The sequence below is a fragment of the Miscanthus floridulus genome, chromosome 4 (genome assembly GCF_019320115.1).
Source record: "Miscanthus floridulus cultivar M001 chromosome 4, ASM1932011v1, whole genome shotgun sequence".
In the NCBI taxonomy this organism is placed as follows: domain Eukaryota; kingdom Viridiplantae; phylum Streptophyta; class Magnoliopsida; order Poales; family Poaceae; genus Miscanthus; species Miscanthus floridulus.
The window spans coordinates 1,027-19,681 of NC_089583.1; the positions used below are offsets into that span (position 1 = coordinate 1,027).

Sequence of the window (18,655 nt, forward strand, 5' to 3'; positions counted from 1 at the left end):
CTCCATGATCCTGAGAACCCTACAATAGAGAAGGGTGCCTTATTTCCTGACATTATCACCTTCAGGAAAGCAGTGAGGCACTATGCAGTGAAGACAGGTTTTGAGCTTGCTCCTGGAATCAAGACTGACTCTACCAGGTATATTGCAAGGTGTAAGCACCCTGGTTGTCCTTGGCGTATTCATGCTTCAAGGATTCATGATCAGAAAAACTATACATGTATAAACTTGTTCCTGTATCCTTGTACTAAATTTAGTTTGGATGTGCATACTACTTATCCTTGTACTAAATTTAGTTTGAATGTGCATACTACTTATTCATACTTGTTTTTGTTCATTAAGACCCTACCTTTTGCACACAATTGTCCAACCACGAAGCTTGTTGTAAACAAAATGCCTTCTCAAGACTGGGTGTCAGATAGACTGAAAGATTGGCTGAAGAAGAATCCAAGCAAGCGCCCGAAGGCAGCTAAGGAGAAGGTTGAGGGAGATTATGGAATAAAGCTCAAGTACAGCAAGGCATATTCAGGCATGCAGCTGGCGCTGCAACATATTCTTGGTAAATATGAAGAGTCATTCAAATTGCTATTTAATTGGAAAGCTCAAATGGAGATAACATGTCCAGGTAGCATTGTAGAGATAGATGTGGAGAAAGTAAGCAAGAAAATGAGGTTTAAGAGGATATTTGTAGCTCTCAAACCATGTGTGGATGGGTTTATAGCTGGTTGTAGACCATTCATGAAGCATTACGCAGGAGATGTTTTCACAACTCATCTCTATCCGGCTGCTAGAAGCTACACTGAGGGGCTGTTCAAGTGGCACTTGAATAAGATATATGAATTTGCTCCTGAGGCAATTAAGTACTTGGAAGATCACCACAACCGAATCTGGTATAGGGCTGGGTTCTCCGAGGACAGTAAATGTGATTATTTGACAAACAATGTCTCCGAGAGCTTCAATAGGCGAGGGACATGAAAGGGCTGCTCATACATGAGTTAGTTGATGGACTCAGGGAGATTGATAATGGAGAAGAGGTATCTTAGGAGAAAGGTTGGTAGAGAAATGGGGGAAGGCATTCTACCAAGTGTCATCAAGGAGCTGAACCTAATTAGCAAACACTTGAAGGTCGTCAAAGTTGTAGTAAGTGATGAGGATTTTGCTGAGGTAACCCTGCTTGATGATTGGAACAACACCAAAAGGCATACAGTGGACCTAGTAAATTATGGTTGTGGCTGCAGGCAATGGCAGGTCACAGGAAAACCTTGTAGACATGCACTTGCTTGGATCTTGTCCAACAGAGGCTTGGAAATCAAGGATTTTGTGCATGAATACTACTCTGTTGCTAGGTTCAGAGCAGCATATGCAGACAGAGTTCCACCCATGCCTGATAGGGCTGACTGGCCTGAGGTGGAGCTAGGATACAAACTGCACCCACCTCTATAGAAGAGGGCAGCAGGCAGACCTAGAGTGGTCAGGATCAGAGGGAGTATGGAAGAAAGGGCAAACAAAAGGAAAGTGAAATGCAAAAGATGCAAAGGCTTTGGGCACTTTGAGAAGACCTGCAAACTTGCTGAACCAACAGAAGATGATGATGGTATTGATGAGGCAGCTACAATTGCATCACTTAAAAGGTATATTTCTTATTCCTGATTTGCTTATGAATGTACATGGACAAGGAATGTTTAACTGATAGCCATCTGTTATAGGGTGAGAGAAGAAGATGAAGGACCGAGCAAGACACCAAAAAGAAGCAGAAAACAAGTGCAATTAAGCAGGCGCCAAAGAAAAAGAAGACTCCTATAAAGAAGAAGCTTATGAAGGCTGCAAGTGCTCCTGAAGTTAGAGTGGTGAGAAGCCTCAAGAGTTGGCTCGGCGTGGAGTAGATGCTGTTTTTTTCTGTGCTTTTGCTGGTCTAAGTGACCTGATGTGTTCTCTGACTTGCTGGTTTAAGCCTTAAGTGAACCAATGTGTGTTTTTGAAGTGACCTGATGTGTTTGGGGAACTATGCACCTAGAATGGTGTCCTCTGTGTGGGTGTTAAGTAGGATCTTGCGAACTATGCATGTGGATCTTGCGAACTATGCATGTGGACTGGTGGAAATTCCATCTTTACTTCTATTGCATCTGTAAGACAATGTTCAGTTTTTATGAAAATGCATGTCTGGGAACTATGCGCCATCGGTGCTGACATGTTTTACTTCTGCAAATGTTGTATCTGTGCTTGACATGTCAATACAATGGGGAACAGAAGCATCAGTGCTCACCATTATACTGACTAACTAAGGGTAGCATGTATGCATGTACTGACAGTTCTTTTTTTTATAAGCCACCGCTTGAGTTTCTAGTGGGGAACGGAATTTGCTCCTGATGCAGTACGATGCATGCATGTACTGACACACGAAGGCTTAAGCCTTATCGTATCGTCATGGGCTCATCCTTTCACGGGAGGGCAGAATGGACCATATGAAAATACGAGTGGGTCTACTACGGCGTCAGGCGTAGATAATGGCGTCTTTCAAACTTCGGCAAAATTACAATGGCGCTGGCACATTTAGTCGAATAGTAGTGGCGTGGTTCAAAAACGCGAAAATTGTAGTGGTGTGTGTCCAATTAACCCTTGTTTAAACTAGCAAACGTGTCCGTGCGTTGCAACGGGACTATAAAAATATATATTGATAGATTTTTTATTTTATGATGTACGTGCCCGCGCGTTGCAACGGGACTATAAAAAATATGTATTGATTGATTTTTTATTTTATAATTCATTTTTTGATGTCCATGACAAGCATAATATAAATTGGTACTTGTAATATTATGACAATGCTCTATTAAATCCATATTAAATTAAAACTGAATTTTAATATTTTTCTCTCTCATTGTAAAGATATAAATATTTACACTCAATATAACATAACTTTAGTTTCCACATTAACTATGTGTGGTAGAGTAAAATATCAATTTTCACGATTTTCTATATGAACATATGAAAATATCCATACCTAATATTTGTTTATTAGACAGAGGTTAAGGTTCAAAGAAGAATATTTATAGTAATCATGTACGTTTGTTGCAGCGGAACCTACATTTTGTGGTGTAGTCACCTAAACAACTTGCGGCTTAGAGATTTATTTAAGAATCTGTCCGTACGTTGCAATGGGAAAAAAAACTACCAAACATTTATAGTAAATTATGTTAAAAGTCAGTAGAGTGTTTGTTGCCTGCACGAAGGGCTGATGTCTTTTTTTAAGAAAAAATTATGTTATATCATATAAGAACTTAAGTGGGCACCCATGGTGACAACACGTTAAACACAGATGGAACTGGCCGAGCATACTCGGAACAAGTCTATCAAGCACAGCTCACACACCACGTACGCTACTCATCAACACATGCTTGGTGCTCTCTAAGAAAAAACCTACAGCTGGTTCTTCTCCCAAATTCAGAATGTTGATATGTCACTACTGGAAAGTCGAAATACCCCGACGGTTTCGGATTTTTTGACGGTTATTGAGAAAACCGTCAGGGTAAATGTATTTTCCTTGACGGTTTTCGTAAAACACACAGGGAAAATGTGTCACCGTCACGCTAATTAATTACCTTGATGGTTTTTATATTTTCTTTGACGGTTATTAAAACTACTCATAGGGAAATGTTTATTTTCCTTGACGGTTATAAGAATTACTCACAGGGAAAATTATATACCGTCAGGGAAATTCCTAATTAAATAACTCCGATTTCTCTTTTTGTTCTATGGCTAAAACTTATAAATAGTTTTTCTCCCTCGTACTAACTCCAAATTTGATGATTCTTTTTTCTAAACTTTTCTAAAATCATGCTCTATCAAATTATTGTGTTGTTACAACTATTATTTTTGTCATATTTTCATGTGACTTTGTTTTACCAATTAAAAAATTGAATTTCAAAAAAAGTCAATTCCAAATAATATTTTTGAAGTAGTAAACGATTTTAGCTGAAAATGTCATGAACATAAAAGTTGTATAGCTCTCACTGCATATTGTACTTCTATTCTGTACAGGTACTACTTTCTCCCTGTGATGACATGTCAAGGATTGATCCGTCTACTGATGATTATGATGAAAAACTTCTCTCATTTTTCGCATGGCTACCCTTGTTAGGGACCACAGAGATACATTATAGTTTATTATATTATTTGTGTGAGAGCATTGTATTCGTTAGATTGTGGAATCGGATTACAACTCCTATTGATAAAAAAAACATCACGTCATGTGGTGAGACATACATTAATTAGGTATATATAAGAGTCATGTTTTATCTCGATTGAGATTTTTTTTCTAGCTAATAAATTCTAATTCTAACGAACTCGGAAAAATTCAACAGTGTATAATGTGTTATTTTTCCGATCAATTTCATAATTTCTAGATGCTCTCGGCCAATATGGGGGCTTCTTTTAACATTGCGTCTATTATCAGCCTTGAAGGAAAGTTTGTCATAGAACATATCTGCAGCCTGTAGCATGTTTTTTTTTGGTTTATTAAAAAAACAGCGAGTTGCTTCTTTGCAAGGTGCATATATTGTCATTTGTCTTTTTTTTTTTTTTTTTTAAAAAAAGCAGTCCTTTGTAGTTTTGATCTGATAAGCTCTGTAGCGTCCCGTATTTATGCAGGTACGTGAATACTTGTTATAGTATTCTATACGGATTCCTTTCCATTATTAAAACTTGTTTTTCTTCTTTGTTTCTAGATAAAACTTGTTTTTCCTCACGCAAGAGTACCTTTTTTATGGATCAAATATGGACAGCTAAGGCTCCGTGTGTAGGTCTATTTAGAATTGGAGCATACCACATGTTACAATAGGATTTTGGCTTTAGAATTCTTGTCCAGCTATCTTTTTAATATATAGTCGATGATCCCAGATTGTTTCTGCTCTGGAGATTGTCTAAGATAGCTGTATTTTTTTTGCACATTACCGAGTGCATGCACGTAGTATTTTTATTATTTTTTGGTCCGGAAGACAGGATCAGTTAGAAAAAGAGTTAAGGGAAACCAAAGGGAAGTGTTATGAGAAACAGCAACATAATACTATTAAGTAGCTATTCTTTTCTTAATCCTCTCGGCATGTTTCCTTATATAATTAGTCTGTTCCAGACTCCTTATCCTAGCACACATACGACTACTTTTCTAAAATCATATATAAACTATGAGTCAGTTTCAGACTTCTTTTCCTTTTACAATCACCGTATATAATAATCTATCCCTATAAAAATTTATTTATTTATACCTACTCTACCTATGTAATAAATTACTTAGGATCAAAGAGAATTGGATTAGGATGAAGAGATCTAATTATATTAGGATTCATATATCCCAACTGCCTCATGTAGTCTGCATTGTTATATAAAGAAAAGGTCTACCTGCGATTTCCATATTCACAAAGTTATTTAGGGGGAAGACGGACTAAAATAATGGATGGAGAAATTTTGCAGCTTTATTATTAATAAAGTATAAAGTAAGTATAGATATAGATAGATAGGACGGATTTTTTTTATTGCACGAAACATTTAAGTGGTTTATTATTAGTCTATAAACTAATGGTTTATCTAGGGATTGGACTTATGTTTTAGGCTTTTTTGCGACAAACGTATGCTTTAGGCTTGTGCGTCCTGACTTTGCCACATGACCTTTCCTTGTCTAACGTGAGCCTCGCTCGGTCAGCGCCGAGTCGGAGTCTGATTTTTTTTTTCCCTCCGCAGACTCCGATCCTTTTTACCGATTTCACATCCTATCCTATTCGGTTGTTCCTTTCGACTCTTTTTTTTTACCCTGTATGGTATTTCTCTTCTCTATCCACGTGTACAATTCCTCTCCAACAATACCTGGCCAGCTTGCAGTGCAATCAATTCCGATCTGTATCCGTTTCCCACGCGTATGTGTTTCAATCGACTAATGTATTACCCATCCCAAATTATAAGTTATTCCAAAAAACTTGGAGAGTGAAAGTTTTTCAAGTTTGATCAAATTTATATAACGAAATAATAATATTTATTATACCAAGTAAGTATCATTAGATTCTTCATTAGTTATATTTTCATATTCACTACTACAGGATTATTTAACCGTGACGAGCGGATTTGATTAACCGTGACGGGCAATTGGGCCCGTCGCGGTCACCCTGTCACGGTTAATCGTGATTAACCGCGACGGGCCCGGTTTGCCCGTCACGGTTAATAATTTCAAAAAAAAGAGAAAACCCTAGACAGGCCCGCCAAGCCCATCCACGAGCCCGCCGAGCCCATCTAGGGTGCCGCCTGGATCCCCCGCCGCGCCGTCGCCCTGCCGCCTGGAACGCGCCGCCCGTCGCCCTGCAGCCTGGATCCGCCACGCGCCGCCCGTCGCCCCGCCGCTGCTGCGCCGCGACCCCACGGATCGAGGCCGCCGCGCGTGTAACACCCCGACCTAGGGCTTAATAGGATCAATATGATACTCATACCATTAAGTTGCAACTTCTTTTTCGGAAGCCCATCTGCAAATAACTCCGAGGTTAAGCGTGCTTGACCTGGAGCGATGGGTGACCGACCGGGAAGTTCTTCTCGGGTGCGCACGAGTGAGGACAAAGTGCGCAGAAAAGACCTGTATTGGTCTGTGAGGGATGTAAGCGGGCCCGGCCTCAGTGAGGCGGGACGTTACAATATCTATTTCAATAGCCGAGGTTACATATTTATTTATACCCTGGGTCTAAACATGTGTCCTAGTCGAATAAGACTAACTATGAAATTCAGAAATAAAGTAAACATCCTACCTGAGATAAATTGGACTCCAAGCTTTCCTTTCCGAGAGAGTCATGATTCTTTCGTGCTTTAGCCAATGCTGACTATGTTTATTCGTTTTCGTCATGGGCCATCGGCTGATTCTGGTTTTCATGGGCCTGATCTCTCTTGAGCTGATTCTGCGTGTGATGCGATTTTTTAGATGTTTCCCAGAATCTTGGATTCTCGTGTTCTATTCCAAATTCTGGTGTAAAAAATAACTCTTTTACAGTAGAGATAGCAACACACATAGTCAAAACCATAGTTGCACATATATATATATATATAGTTTATTTATTGCATAGGCTTTGACTACGATGAAAATTAGAGGCTGTAGTTTTAGAAATATATTTTAAGTTGTCAAATTCATTCCTGTATTAGGCGTGCACGTTCCCTTCACAAGGCTAAGGGAACTGTGTGCGGTGGTTGCTCCCTCAGGTCAGGAACTTCCTCGGTCCGGCCGAGCCGATCAGGGACTTGTCCTACCTTCAGGAGTGGGTCCTCTGAGGCCCACCTAGCCGTTCACTGATGACTCAGAGTGTACATGCGAGCGTACACGATTAAACTAAAACGATAGGTAGATAGGATAACTAGTCTGAAATACTACTAGCGACTGGCAGGGCAAGGGACACGGGCAACTTTTCCCCCTTGCATCCATTATTACATTCAAAAGAGGGGAAAACGATGGATTTGGGACTAAATATTTTACAATATGTTTGGGCGTCAAGGAAGTTTCAAAGCTTATAGCTAGATATCTTTCTTTGAGATGATTGTTAAAAAGCATCTCATAGAGATGGATGAAATTATATATTGCACCTATATTTGTGCTTTTTTGTTCCTTAGGTGTAGGATTTAGGGTCATCTTTCCTGCACTCATTTAGCAGAAGTTACCACCGTTGTGTTCGTGGGATCGCAAGTTGTCGTCCTCGACCATGAAATGAAGGCAGCATAACTGCTAGGGCTGAGTATTCATGTGTTATAAGGTCGAGCACAACTAGATCTAAATGTGTAGTTTACGTACAAACGGAGCTCTATGGAACATCACAGCACAGGGCCTCAACCCAAAGTATGTACGTAGTCTGAACTCTGGACCCATCGGTAAGGTCAATTAATTAACTTCACTAAATCAGCACTAGTATACAGTACAACGGCGACGTTGATTTCATTCCCAGCGACTCCATCATCATGCATATCTATCTACAGCTACAGGCGGCTTGTGCTTCGATTCGATCGAGTGATCTCATCATATGGCAGCATGCAGTGAAATTTTCGTATTTTGATCTCTTTTGAAAACAATTTCTAGAAAAATACCAACGCCAAAACAATTTCTGAAAATAGACCATTTTTAGGCGTCTTAGCACATGACGCCGAGATATGAGGCTCGGCGTCGTGTCACGCCACGCCGATGTACTGCCACGTCACGGACGACCGGGGTCGTCGTCGCCACGTTGGCGCGTGGGTCCGAGACGTCGGCGTCGTGTCAGCCGACGCCAAGTACCAAACATCGGCGCGGTCGGACTAAGCGCCGAGCTCTGGCCCCATCCGGAGCGTGGCCCAGGCGGCCCAACAAAGAACGGTGGCCCAGCAGCTCGGCGTTGGGTCACTTAACGCCGAGCCTCCAGACCTCGGCGTGATCCGACTCAACGCCGAGGTCTGGACCCTTTAGGCCGCGCCGAGGCCCCTTCTTCTTCTTCCCTCCCCTCCTCCATTCCCCCACGGCTCCCAAATCCCCCACGGCCCCCACGAAACTCTAACCTCCAAAATCGACTCCCGGTGCCCGGATCTCGTCTCCCGAAGCTTCCTCGAGGTAATGGTCCCTCCCCTCCTCCATTCTATCTGCGTAGATGTGCTTACATTGTCCTAATCATTTGGAATCATGGTTGTTTGGTGATTTGGTATATTTGTGTTTGCATTTGCAAAATGTATGGCTTAGGATGATTGAGTGCATTGTTGTTTAACTGTTATATGTGATGAACATGTTAGGTTAGTTTGGTTTCTAGTTATTTTGGTCATTAGGGTTATTTGTTTATTGTAGGTGTCATTAGGGTTAGTTATTTGTTGGTCATTAGGGTTACTATGTATTTTATTAATTTGTTGGTCATTACATTTCAATTTGTTATGACCAAGGCGTTTTCTTCGTAACATTAGGATGCCAAGACGTGGTAAAGCTCGTATTCCAAGGTAATCCCAATGTTTATTCATTATCTGTGCAACAAATAGAAAACCCTAGGTTTAGGTTTGGTTCTCCGTTAATATGACTAAATTCTTTCAATTGTAGCTATGGTCGCCAGAGGGCAAATCCCTACGACCTAAAGCCTCTCCCTAAAGGTGTTCCTCGACCAATGTGCTTTTGTGGTGATCCTTGTAAGGTAGACATCTCTGAAGATGAGGAAACATATAGGCAGAGGTACTGGATGTGTCCCAATTATGCATGGGAACCTACAAAGCAACAACGCCGTGCATCGTTTGTGAGGAATTTTTATTTTGTTAATTAATTTTCTTGTGATATTAAGTATTGCTTATTTATTTGTTTTGTAACAATTTGTTTTTCTTGCAGACCGTTCCACCACTGTGTGACTTTGAGCAGTGGATTGACACTGAGATCAAGGAGTCGGACAAGCAGCGTCTAGAAGGCCTGAAAGGAGTGGGATGCGGAGGTTAAGGAGAGGTTTGAGCAGAGACGCAGACTGGAGGCTATAGAAAAGGAGCATAAGGAAGAGGAGGAAAGGAGGCGTGTTGCTGCAGTACCGGGCGGAGAGGGAGAAGAAGATTGAGCGTGTGCGCCGAGCGAAGGCAGCGATGGAGGAGAATCCCGATGCCGAGTGGAAGGGAAAGTGGCCTCGTTGCACTCAGTAGGTATTTGGTTCATTCACGAGCGATGTCGTGTAGCCCTGGACTTTTTTTACTATGTTGTAATGCACTCTGCTTTTATTTCAGATGAACTTATTCCCTGGAATTTTTTTATTATGTTGTAATGCACTATGATTTTATTTCAGATGGTCTTATGCCATGTACTTCGTTAACTATCCGAAGACTGTAGTGGTACTGTTTGTATCACTGAAAAGACTACTTGTGTTGTTGCAGTCACTGAAAGGGCTACAAGTACTGTTGCAGTCACTGAAAGGGGTACTAGTCTATTTGAAAACTCACTGAAAAGCCTAGATTCGTTTACTGTTGTATCTGTAGACGCAATGAATTAATATCAGAGTGATGTACTGCATTTAGATGTAGTGACAAAACACAGGTGTAGCCTTTTCAGATGAAATGACCAGTCATGGTTGTAGGCTTTTCAGATGAAGCATCTAGCCTTTTCAGATTCAATAAATGAGTAGGCACACATGTTTTTTGTCACGTAGCATTCATGGTGAACCTGCCTTCATATCTATATATAGTGCTCCATGTCTTGCTCCACATCCACACAACTTGTTTTCTGGTTTAGTTTTAGCAAATGTCGAGCGGAGGTTCCTCGAGTGGAAAGGGTTTAGGTGGAGGGAGAGGAAAGGGGGTGAGGAAGGGACCTCCGATTGTGTGGGAGGGTTCTCTGGGTCCTGATTCTTTTGAAGAAGCAATAGAGGAATTTCCTTTGGAGAGGAAGAGTGACTTCACCCGTGAGAGACCTCTTAGATCATACGATAAGCGCATTGAAGATTGGCCAAAATGCCGCCACGGTTTGGATTGCGTTGTGCAGATGTACAACGATTGTGACGGTGGAGGCCATCGTTTCTTCAGATGCCCGCGAGAATTTGTATTGCCTTTGAACTCTCTCCTTTTTTAGATTTGCATGTAGTTTCTAGTAGTACTTATTGGTAGATGGGTTTTCAGGATTCAAGCTGTCCAGATAACTGTGGCTTCACTAGATGGGTCGACCCTCCTCCAATCTATCCCCATCAACAGTACATCACATATCTACAGTGACGCATCTTTGACCTAGAGTATGGCCCTGGAAGTGGTAACAGGGACAAGTCGGACGACGACAACAGCAATGATGCAGAGGAGGCACTATGCAATAATCCGTACTGCGAGTGCACGAACCATAAGAAGGACGGACCTCCTTCTCCACCGCCACCGCCACCGCCACCACCACCGCCTCCGTCAACTGGAGGATACTATGGGGAAGGCGCAACTCAGTTCAATATGTGGGAGCATTATTAGGACCAACATTTGTTAGTCAATCCGAATGTGGAATGCTTGTATGAGTTGTTCTTTTCAATCTCGTAAGGCATGCTAGGTTTAGTTTGCAACATGCCATTGTTAGTTTTTATGTGAGTGTGTTCCCTTTGTAATGTCTGTATCACTTGTTTCTTTCAATCCCCTAAGGCATGCTAGGTTTAGTTTGCGACATGCCATTGTTACTTTTGATGTGAGTGTAATCCTTGTGCCTCCGCTATTTCATAAATTGCAGTTTACCTACCTCTAAGTTTCATGTACTATGGTTGATTCCCAAACTGAAAAAAAGATTTGAGTCTCTCTAAAAATAGGGGATTGAAATCGAACCAACAATCAGTTTTTCCTGCAGGAACAAATATACAAACATAAATATAACTTGTCTACTCTTATTAGTATAACTCGTGTTAGTCGAAGAGGAATCATTGAGAAAGATTTTTCATTTGAATCATGCAAATAGGATCGCAACATATACCAAATGGTTTGGGTCGGCGTTTATGTGTTGAGCTGAGGCTCCCCTATGGTTTGGGGTGTGTGAGGTGGGCTGAGGCTCGGCGTTGAGTCGGCCCACGCCGACCCTAGGGTTTGGCGGCCGTGTGTGAGGTGGGCTGAGGCTCGGCGTTGAGTCGTCCCACGCCGACCCTAGGGTTTGGCGGCCGTGTGTGAGGTGGGCTGAGGCTCGGCGTTGAGTCGTCCCACGCCGACCCTAGGGTTTGGCTTTCTGCGAGTTGGGCTGAGGCTCGGCATCGAGGCGGCCCACGCCAACCCTAGGGTTTGGAAACGGCCGTGGCCCGGTTTGGGCCGAACCTCGGCGCTTAGTCATAACACGCCGAGCTTGGGCACCTCGGCGCTTCGATGCAAGGGTTTCCAGGAAGCACCAGGGGTCGGCGTGAAATGACTAAACGCCGAGCTTGGGCACCTCAGCGCTTCGGTGAATTGCTTTCCAGTACGTACCAGGGCTCGACGTCAAATGACTAAACGCCGAGCCCCTGGGTTCACCAATATATCATCTCTTCTTTGCGTGCTTCGTCCCCTTTGTGTCCCCTTCGCTAGCTCCCCGACTCTCCTAACATGTCACCGTGGATCTTCTTTGCGTGCTTCGTCCCCTTTGCGTCCCCTTCGCTAGCTCCCCGACTCTCTTAACATGTCACCATGGATCCAACAGAGGTTGATCGTAACGTGAAGGATGGGGATGATGACACCCCTTCTTCCTTGTGAGTTGCGATGGAGGCCCTTAATAGCTGGAAACATGAAACATGGCGACGTTCCACACATTCACATAACACATGACCACACCGACAGACACATTCATTCAACATCCGTACATACAAAAGGTCCAACACATTAAGCATCCAACATAGTCCAACACATTCAACATCCAACATAGTCCATACATATATTTCATCAATCAACAAACATAGTCCAAACATAGTACAAGGTCCAATGCATACATAGTCCATGCACAAAATAAAGCATATGAAGTCTTTGGATCTTTTATCGCTCCTTGTACCTTAACGTGGACGGCGAGCGTAATGCTTTCCCCTCCCAAACGGATAGGTACCTGGAGTGTACCTGTCCACTGGTCTGAGCGTCCTATGTGGACGTCCAGAACCGGAGGGGCCTTGAGTTCCTTGGGGTGCATCTCCAAGCTGGGACATGCCAATCTCATCATACTCATGATCATACTCTCCCTGTCCTTCATCAACTTCATCATCATAATGACCATGTCCTTGACCACCCTCTGCAGTAGTTGCTGCACCATGTGAAGAAGAAGTCATGCCACCATGTGCACCATGTGAAGAAGAAGTCATGCCACCATGTGCACCATGTGAAGAAGAAGTCCCTCCAACATGTGCAGTAGAAGGTCCAGCACCAAGCTGTTGTGGGACTGCCACATCCGGAGAATGTCTACATCCAAGGCATGCAGCTACCTTTCGTAGGCGATGCATGGCACGCTGCATTTTGAAAGCACTATTAGTAAGTGGGGTTGGTCGCAAAACTATATAAAGATGTAACATCAACTGAATGAGAGAAGACTACCTGAATGTGTTGTCATAACATGGAGGCCTCATCAGGATCGCCCACAGGAATCATCAATGCCCTTCCTTGGTCGGCCACTGTCCTCATTATCTCCATGCTCTATGCAACAAAAACAATAATTTAAGTCTCTATCACAGTAAAGACCTCAGAGATTGAAATAGTTGTATCACTTACAGCTCTGGCTAACGCAGGGGCGATCTCAACTTGCCTGCCTTCTCGGGTAGCTTGGTCATATGGGTTGTTGCCCTCATCCTCGCTCACAATGTCAGCAATGTCTTGCTCCGTCCAAGCGGGCCTCAATTGAAGCCTTGTTCGTTGACCAAACCAAACAAGGTAATCATGGAATGCCTTGTCACGATGGACAGCGTGGATGCCCATGTTGTTTTGCTCCATCAACATCCACTCATCAATGTAGCGATGGTGCTCTAGCTGCCAGTTGGTGATCTTCTTATTTTTTTGTCTGTTGAACCTACAAATTTTACACCAAATCGGCAATATGAAGGCCTACTCAATGATTCTTTCATGTGAAACGAACAAAATATTGTATGTTACGTACTTGTGGAGCTGCCAACCGGTGGAGAAATCATCGGGCGGAGAAGGCTGCAGCCTACCAAACTGCCATGCTACACGGTGAGGGAGATGGTACTCAACTGCATAGAAACAAATAAGGGGGGTCCTCATCGTCCAGACGTCCTCGTCTGCCATGCACAAGGCGCTCAAGTTGAGATCCGTTACTTGCCTCCGCCGATATGGGCTCCATTGAACCTATACACAATGTCGTCATCAACTAGTCGACGCTCAATTTGTGCACATATCCTCGATTAGGGCAAAAGGGTGGGAAACTTACATGCTGTGGCAAAAGGGTGTCCAGCTCGTTGGTGAAGCTGATGTACGCGTGGCGTGAGACGTGGTATGTTCCATGGGCTCGCTCGTAGAGGTGTGCCATGGTAGGGGCGACAACTGCGTCTCCTTGAGGAAACCAAGGTTGTGGGGGATCAAGCTGATGCGGTCTCCCAACTGGAAGCCTCTCCCACATCCAAATCTGCAAAAAAAGAGTGGAAACATGAATGTTAATCACTTTTGTTAAGAAAATACATTGAATTGTAGTGGTAACTTGTACAACTTTGCTTTATTACCTGCAACAGTGTGATGCAGCCTGACATTGTAGCGTGCGAGCCTCCAGGACGGCGGCAAGCCTCGCAAAGCTGACGGTACAGGAAGGCAAGTATAGCCGAGCCCCAACTCCTATTGCCGGCATCCTCCCAGTTCAAAAGGCACGGAATGTACATCCAGGACGCCGTGTCTCCAGTGCCGTCAGGGAAGAGAACCGTACCTAACATGTGGAGGACATAGGCCCGACAGTAGTATGTCACGGTCTCGGCGTCTACGTTGGGTGGGCACTCCCGAAACTGCTGACGAAGCCACCTCAGGGACACCCCACTGCTGTGCCATTTCTTGCCAGCCTCAACTGCCGCTAGGGGCCGTCCCAAGAAGTGCTCAACCCGCTGCTGCCATCCTTCAGACTCCGTGTCTCCTATCACTGGGAATCCTCGGATTTGACTCCAAGAATCATGGCAACGTCCTCGAGAGTGACCGTCATCTCCCCGCATGGTAGGTGAAAGGTGTGTGTCTCCGAACGCCACCGATCTATCAACAGCCGTCAGCGCCGCTGGGTTGAAAGGTGGCGTGCCTCGACGACAAACACGAGCAACGGTAGCAAGGTTCGCCACCTTCAGGAGGGGCGTGTACCTCTCGTCGTAGACCATGGTCGTAGAGGCCTCATGTGTCATTGGCCTCAGCACATTCAAAACCTGCAAAAAAAAAACAAGCATGAAAAAGTATTAGTGCATGTCACTTTATAAAGAGCATGGACTATAGAGCAAAACATGAACAATGCAGTGTTTTCATACGAATTGTTGAATATACCTCTCCGTTCTCGATCCTCCGAGCCCGGTGGTGCTCATCGAACCTTGGATCAAGAAGGGGGAACCGATCCATCCTGCAACATAAGCAATGACAAACCATTAGTGTAAGTTAAAGCATGTGTATGTGGTACGAAGTAACATAAAAATAAAAAAAACAAAAGTAAACCAATGTACCATTACACAAAGCAATTCTAGTAGCTAGCTTGATGGATACCTGTTGTCTAAGTAGTTCAGGACATTTTCTCTTATTGTGGCCCGGCTTATGGCAACCAGAGCAACGGCTCTTTTGGGTGTCCTCTACAAAATGTCTCCCAACCTTACTCGTGGTTGATCTACCTTTCGTGGCTCGGTCCATGTCCATCCTGAACCGCTTCCTGCCGCCTAGGTCCTCTACTCTTCCAGAGTAAACCAAGATCAGCCACGTACTTGGGGCCATCATAAGTAGGCCATTGACTCTCGTCAAGATATGGCTCGAACTGAGGATTCCAGGTGCTCATTAGGTTCCTCAAAGAGAACTCCGCGGCCATACGGGGAGGGACCTCAGGGTCAACACAGTCTAAGGCGACAGGCTGTAATCATGTGGGAGCAAGGCCTATGGTATATGATCGGTTTTCCACACGTACACTTGTTCTCATTGATCACTACTTTATGTTTTCGAGCACCACGGTCTTCACCACCAATGTTAGTTCCTGCCACCCTCTAGAATCTCATATCCATGGTTGATCGGATCGAAACATGAACCCTTCTGTCGTTTAGACTTTTTCTTTGAGAAAGCTAGTTCCTGAGATGCTAAAAGTGGCCAAGCTTTGCCTGCTGTCCATAGAGACCTTGCATGCTTCTTCCTCGAAACGAACCAAGAATTCAACTTGTAGAAGGTGAATGAGGCAATAGCAGTCACATGCAGACCACGACAACCTCTTAGAAGGCTGTTGAACATCTCTGCCATGTTACTAGTCATGAAGCCCCATCTCCAACCACCCGTGTCATATGCAAGTGACCACTTATCCTTCGATGCCATCAACTCGCTCAAGAATTGCCTGCCATCAACATTTGTGGCTAACTTCAGGGCATCTAACTTGTCTTTGAATAATTGAACCTCTTGCTGCCTGCAAACCTCCTCAAATAATTTGAAGTTGTCCTTTGTGTGATCACGCCTTATAAGATTCTGAGCAAGGTGTCTGGTGCACCACCGGTGATGTATTTGGCCGTAACCAGGAATCTCTTGTTCTACGGCATTCAGAATGCCAGCATGCCTATCGGATATCACACAAACATCACGTCCCAGACCAATTACCACTTGTCTTACTAGCCTGAGAAACCAACACCAACTATCCGTGTCCTCGTTCCGAACAATCGCAAAGGCCAATGGCACAAGCTGGTCCTCTACATCTATCCCAATACAAATAAGCATTGTGCCTTCAAATTTCCCTGTAAGAAAGGTCCCATCAATTGAGACGACGGGCCTGCAATTGCTTGAATGCTTCGATGCTCTGCCCGAACGCCCAAAACGCCCTTCCAAATACCTGGCTACCATTCCTTGTTTCACCCTCCTTAGGTAAATACTCGAAGTGCATCCCAGGATTTACGGCCCTCATTGCGTTCAACATTACAGGGAGGCGCTCATAAGCTTCTTCTCAATTTCCTAAATATTATTTCCAGTGCACGCTGCTTTGCCCTCCATGCTTTCCCATACTTGACATAGTAATTATACCGTTGGAAGATGATCTCAACCAATGCAGACACCGTAATGGTTGGCATATGCTTCACCACGGGGCATAATTGCCTTGCAATGAACCTAGAATTGAGCTGCAGATGGTTCTCTTCTGCCTCAGCAGTGGCACAAACATGTGGTTGCTTCACGGAGGTAATCTTCCATTTGCCTACCTTCGTCTTCCTAGCACATACTCTCCAACCACACTGTTGTTCTTCACAAGCAACAGTGTACCTCTTCTCCTTGAATGAATTGATGACCCTAAAAGGTCGGTTGTGTACAATGGAGTACTCTTGCAACCATGATTTCAACTCATCCATGGTAGCAAACAATATGCCCTTCTGTATGATGAGGCAACCGCTAACATCAGGCACAGTTGTATCACTTTGCCCACCATCAGCTACTGCCCTATGACCATGGCTAAGGTCCTCGAAATCACCAACTAGTGGATCTCTCCAAGGCAAGACCCTAGACAATATCTCTATTTCCCTTAAATTCAGACGACCAACAGGGCGATCGTCATCAGAGTCTTCGGCTATCTCCTCTACGAAGGACTCATCATCTCCAGCTATCTCCATGTCAAAACGGTTCGTAGCCCTAGCATCACCAAAGTCTTCTTCACTACTAAGATCATCTTCGTCGCTAAGCTCATCCTCAATAGAAAAGTCTCCGCTAGCGTCGTCCAAACCTTCTTCTGCATCAACAATTACATAATCATCATCATCTTCATCACTATCATGATTGCCCTCACCATCGGCAACCGGATTCTCTTCCTCATCTCCACCGTAGCCTAGTTGTGTGACAAGTATTTCTTCTTCAGGCAAAGGACCATAACCTATGTGAGCGGGGGAAGATGGCCATGCTTCGAAGTTATCATTTCCTAAGCCGGACTCCTTACTTACTACTAAATCCAAAGATCGCACTTCTGAGGCCAATACAACTGCCTTGTAATCATTCCATTCAGACTCGTTTGTAATTTTGAGCAACCGCTTGATCCGAGGACCCTTCGACGACCCAACATCTATGACACCTTCAAACTGAATATGCACGTCTCCTTCATTCCAGCCTAACTTAACCTTCACTCGCTCCACTAATTGGGTCAAAGATGGTGTTTCAGAAAAAATCAACAACTCCTCACACATGTCCAGAAATTCCAAACTATCATCTCTTGTCCTAACAATACGGCCTCCATGATGCAACCTCACTAATTTATCCATCTACAGCCATCACACAACAAGTAGTGTCACATATCAATATATCATGCGAGTTTCAATCCAATAAGTAGAAACTAAAATATATCATTTCATCTTTTTCAACCCCAACAACATAATCATTTCTAGTCATAACAAATTGAAATGTAATGACCAACAAATTAATAAAATACATAGTAACCCTAATGACCAACAAATAACTAACCCTAATGACACCTACAATAAACAAATAACCCTAATGACCAAAATAACTAGAAACCAAACTAACCTAACATGTTCATCACATATAACAGTTAAACAACAATGCACTCAATCATCCTAAGCCATACATTTTGCAAATGCAAACACAAATATACCAAATCACCAAACAACCATGATTCCAAATGATTAGGGACAATGTAAGCACATCTACGCGGATAGAATGGAGGAGGGGAGGGACCATTACCTCGAGGAACCTTCGGGAGCCGAGATCGTGGCACCGGGGGTCGATTTTGGGGGTTAGGGTTTGGTGGCGGCGCGGGGGAGAAGAGAAAGAGAGGGAGGCCGGCGGTTTCAGAATGAAGGGAGAAAGAAGAAGGGGCCTCGGCGCGGCCTAAAGGGTCCAGACCTCGGCGTTGAGTCGGGTCACGCCGAGGTCTGGAGGCTCGGTGTTAAGTGACCCAACGCCGAGCTGCTGGGCCACCAGTTCTTTGTTGGGCCACCTGGGCCACGCTCCGGATGGGGCCAGAGCTCGGCGCTCAGTCCGACCGCGCCGATGTTTGGTACTTGGCGTCGGCTGACACGACACCGACGTCTCGGACCCACGCGCCAACGTGGCGACGACG

At 44.0% G+C, this 18,655-nt stretch overlaps 1 protein-coding gene and 1 pseudogene across 3 annotated transcripts; one reads left to right on the forward strand and one right to left on the reverse strand.

Moving 5' to 3' along the window:
- Positions 1-226: 226 nt before the first annotated feature.
- Positions 227-1,880, forward strand: LOC136550730 (uncharacterized; annotated as a pseudogene).
- Positions 1,881-12,322: 10,442 nt separating this feature from the next.
- Positions 12,323-18,401, reverse strand: LOC136549266 (serine/threonine-protein phosphatase 7 long form homolog). 3 transcript variants are annotated; one of them, XR_010781858.1, is made up of 8 exons: positions 18,277-18,401; positions 14,911-14,983; positions 14,121-14,795; positions 13,832-14,026; positions 13,541-13,749; positions 13,193-13,453; positions 12,985-13,083; positions 12,323-12,899 (listed from the first exon to the last, which is right to left on the reverse strand). XR_010781858.1 is itself a non-coding variant. In XM_066540501.1 (8 exons), the coding sequence occupies exons 2-7, from the start codon at positions 14,980-14,982 to the stop codon at positions 12,997-12,999; spliced, it is 1,533 nt and encodes a 510-aa protein (XP_066396598.1). In that variant the 5' UTR covers position 14,983; positions 18,277-18,401; the 3' UTR covers positions 12,323-12,899; positions 12,985-12,996. The 3 variants fall into 3 exon arrangements, 2 of the variants coding, with proteins under 2 accessions (XP_066396598.1, XP_066396599.1); XM_066540501.1 differs by having other exon boundaries at positions 13,159-13,453; XM_066540502.1 differs by lacking the exon at positions 18,277-18,401 and adding an exon at positions 15,124-15,260 and having other exon boundaries at positions 13,159-13,453.
- Positions 18,402-18,655: the final 254 nt, after the last annotated feature.

Bases quoted from the DNA above. Each gene is read 5' to 3' on its own strand.
- LOC136549266 (XM_066540501.1), bottom strand. From the start codon at position 14,982: ATGGATCGGTTCCCCCTTCTTGATCCAAGGTTCGATGAGCACCACCGG. The intron at 14,027-14,120 runs GTAATAAAGCAA...CTTTTTTTGCAG, and splicing joins GCTGCATCACACTGTTGCAG to ATTTGGATGTGGGAGAGGCT. The intron at 13,750-13,831 runs GTAAGTTTCCCA...CATTGTGTATAG, and splicing joins ACACCCTTTTGCCACAGCAT to GTTCAATGGAGCCCATATCG.